Source organism: Aegilops tauschii, chromosome 2, assembly GCF_002575655.3.
Source record: "Aegilops tauschii subsp. strangulata cultivar AL8/78 chromosome 2, Aet v6.0, whole genome shotgun sequence".
Lineage (NCBI taxonomy): Eukaryota > Viridiplantae > Streptophyta > Magnoliopsida > Poales > Poaceae > Aegilops > Aegilops tauschii.
Genome location: NC_053036.3, coordinates 94,846,127 through 94,848,218, shown reverse-complemented (window position 1 = coordinate 94,848,218; position 2,092 = coordinate 94,846,127). Strand labels below are relative to the sequence as shown.

Here is a 2,092-nt window from a genome sequence, read left to right as displayed (position 1 = left end):
AACAGCCCATCCAAGTACCGCGCGCATAACCACATTGCACCAAGATTTGGTCCAGAGTGTCTTCATCCTGCAGACACGTGTAACAGGCCGAGGTGTGATCTTGCAATCCATGTCTAGCGTGACGATCCGCCGTCCACAGGCGATGTTGTGAGGCAAGCCAAGCAAAGATCTTGCATTTGAGAGGGGTGAGACTTCTCCAAATGGCTGTGGCGTAGGGGCAAACCGGCAGGCCCTCGCAAAGGCGATTGTAGGTAGATTTGGCAGAATAAGACATGGATGCCGCGCATGGCCACAGAAAGCTGTCAGGCGACTTATCATCCCTATGCACCGAGGCAATGGCATGTCTCAAATGCATGGGTTGAAGGAGCGCCATGTGAGAGGATACGAAGGGGACGTCCAACGATCATTGCTCATCTTCCAGTGCCCACTGCACAGTCCCAGTGTTGATGCGGCGTGTTTCTACCAGCTCAAGGATGAGATGCGCGATGTCTTGCACAGAGTGGCCATGGATCCATTGATCCTTCCAAAACAACACTTTGTCTCCTCGTCGTCCTCGACCAACCTCGATGTGCACCAAGCAGTCGAAGACGGCTCTCGCCTCCTGATCAATCAGCATTCCTAGCCCTTGCGAACTTGAAGAGGAACAGAAGTACTAGTAACATTTTGCTACAGATGCAAGTTTTATTCAGCTGGCTGAAAAGTTTAGCCTGTCCATTACACGGTCACATCTCGCAGGACACCCATAGGAACGTCGCCAACATCGACCGACGCTCGACGCAAAGACTGCGGATGCTTGCTGTTTCCTACGACTTCGTAGGCCGACGCTCGTCGACGAACAGCTTGATGTCCCCCACGAGCTTGCCGGAGTCGGCGATCTCCGGGAACGCGTGGAAGCCGTGGATGGCATCGGGGTACTCGACCACCTTAACCGGCTTCCCCTTGCCGCGCAACGCCTCCACGTACCGCGTCTGCCAGCCCTTGAGCAGGTCCAACCCACCGACCACCACCATGGCCGGCGGGAACGCCTCGGCGAGCTCGACGCGCTCGCCGCAGACGCGAGCGGCGGGGTGGTCCCGGGTGGCGCCTTCTGGCAAGAACTCCCTCCAGTAGGCGTCCGTCACCACCATCGACAGCGAGGGCCCCACCTTGTCGAGCGTCACCTCCGCCTCCGTCCGCTCCTCGCCCCCGAAGAACGGCTGGATCAGGACGACGCCGGCGAGGCGTAGGGATGATGGTGACGCCGTGGTCGTCATGGCCGACCAGCGCTGCGCCACGTGGTGCGTGATGTTGCCGCCGGCGCTGTCGCCTGCTAGGAAGCATCTGGAGAGGTCCACGGGGACGGCAAGGTCGGCGGGGAGGCCGTTCGTGTCGAGGTAGCGGAGCACGTCCACACCATCGTCGTACGCTGCCGGGAAGCGGTGCTTGGGGGCGAGGCGGTAGTTCACCGAGACGACGACGGCGCCGAGCCCGTGGCAGAGGCGGCGGCAGAACGCGTCGTAGGGGCGGGACGCCGCGGAGAAGAGCACGAAGCCGCCGCCGTGGAAGTAGACGACGACGGGGACCGGCGCATCGGCTGCCGACGAGGGGGAGAAGACGCGCGCCCAGAGGCCGCGGGAGGCGTCGACGGTGACGTCGGCAGAGCGGACCCCCGACGCGTCCGGGCGTGGCCTTGCCGCCGCGTGGAGGTCGCCCAGGGAGAAGAGGAAGCGCCGGACGCTGCCGTCCGGCCGGTGCGCGAGCGACAGTGCCGCAAACTGGAGGCGTACCGTCCACGGAAGGGCCGGCGGCGGGCGCGCGTCCTCGGTGCCGGCCATTGCTTGCACCGCAGAGCAAGCAGATCCGCGAGAGAGTGGTTTGAACTTTGAAGTAGCTAAGCGTGGAGGGGACAACGGGGTGTAAAATACTTGGTCTGCGATGCGATCGATGGACGATGTTCGAGGACAAATATGACAACCTGGTCAGGTTGATTTTTAAAAGGGTTTTTATCATTTATGCCACCGGTGTGTCACACTACTCAGTTTTGCCACTAGGAATTTCAACTGCTCAAAAATGCCATCGCTTCATTAGACACATGCTCAAAAATGCCACTAGA

The 2,092-nt window shown here is 60.5% G+C and overlaps 1 protein-coding gene across 1 annotated transcript; it reads right to left on the bottom strand.

The window, feature by feature from the left end:
* Positions 1-650: 650 nt before the first annotated feature.
* LOC109744949 (probable carboxylesterase 18) lies at positions 651-1,844 on the bottom strand. The gene has a single exon (XM_020304091.3). The coding sequence runs from the start codon at positions 1,812-1,814 to the stop codon at positions 804-806; it is 1,011 nt and encodes a 336-aa protein (XP_020159680.1). The 5' UTR covers positions 1,815-1,844; the 3' UTR covers positions 651-803.
* Positions 1,845-2,092: the final 248 nt, after the last annotated feature.

Coding starts and splice junctions, on each gene's coding strand:
- LOC109744949 (XM_020304091.3), bottom strand. CDS start 1,814: ATGGCCGGCACCGAGGACGCGCGCCCGCCGCCGGCCCTTCCGTGGACG.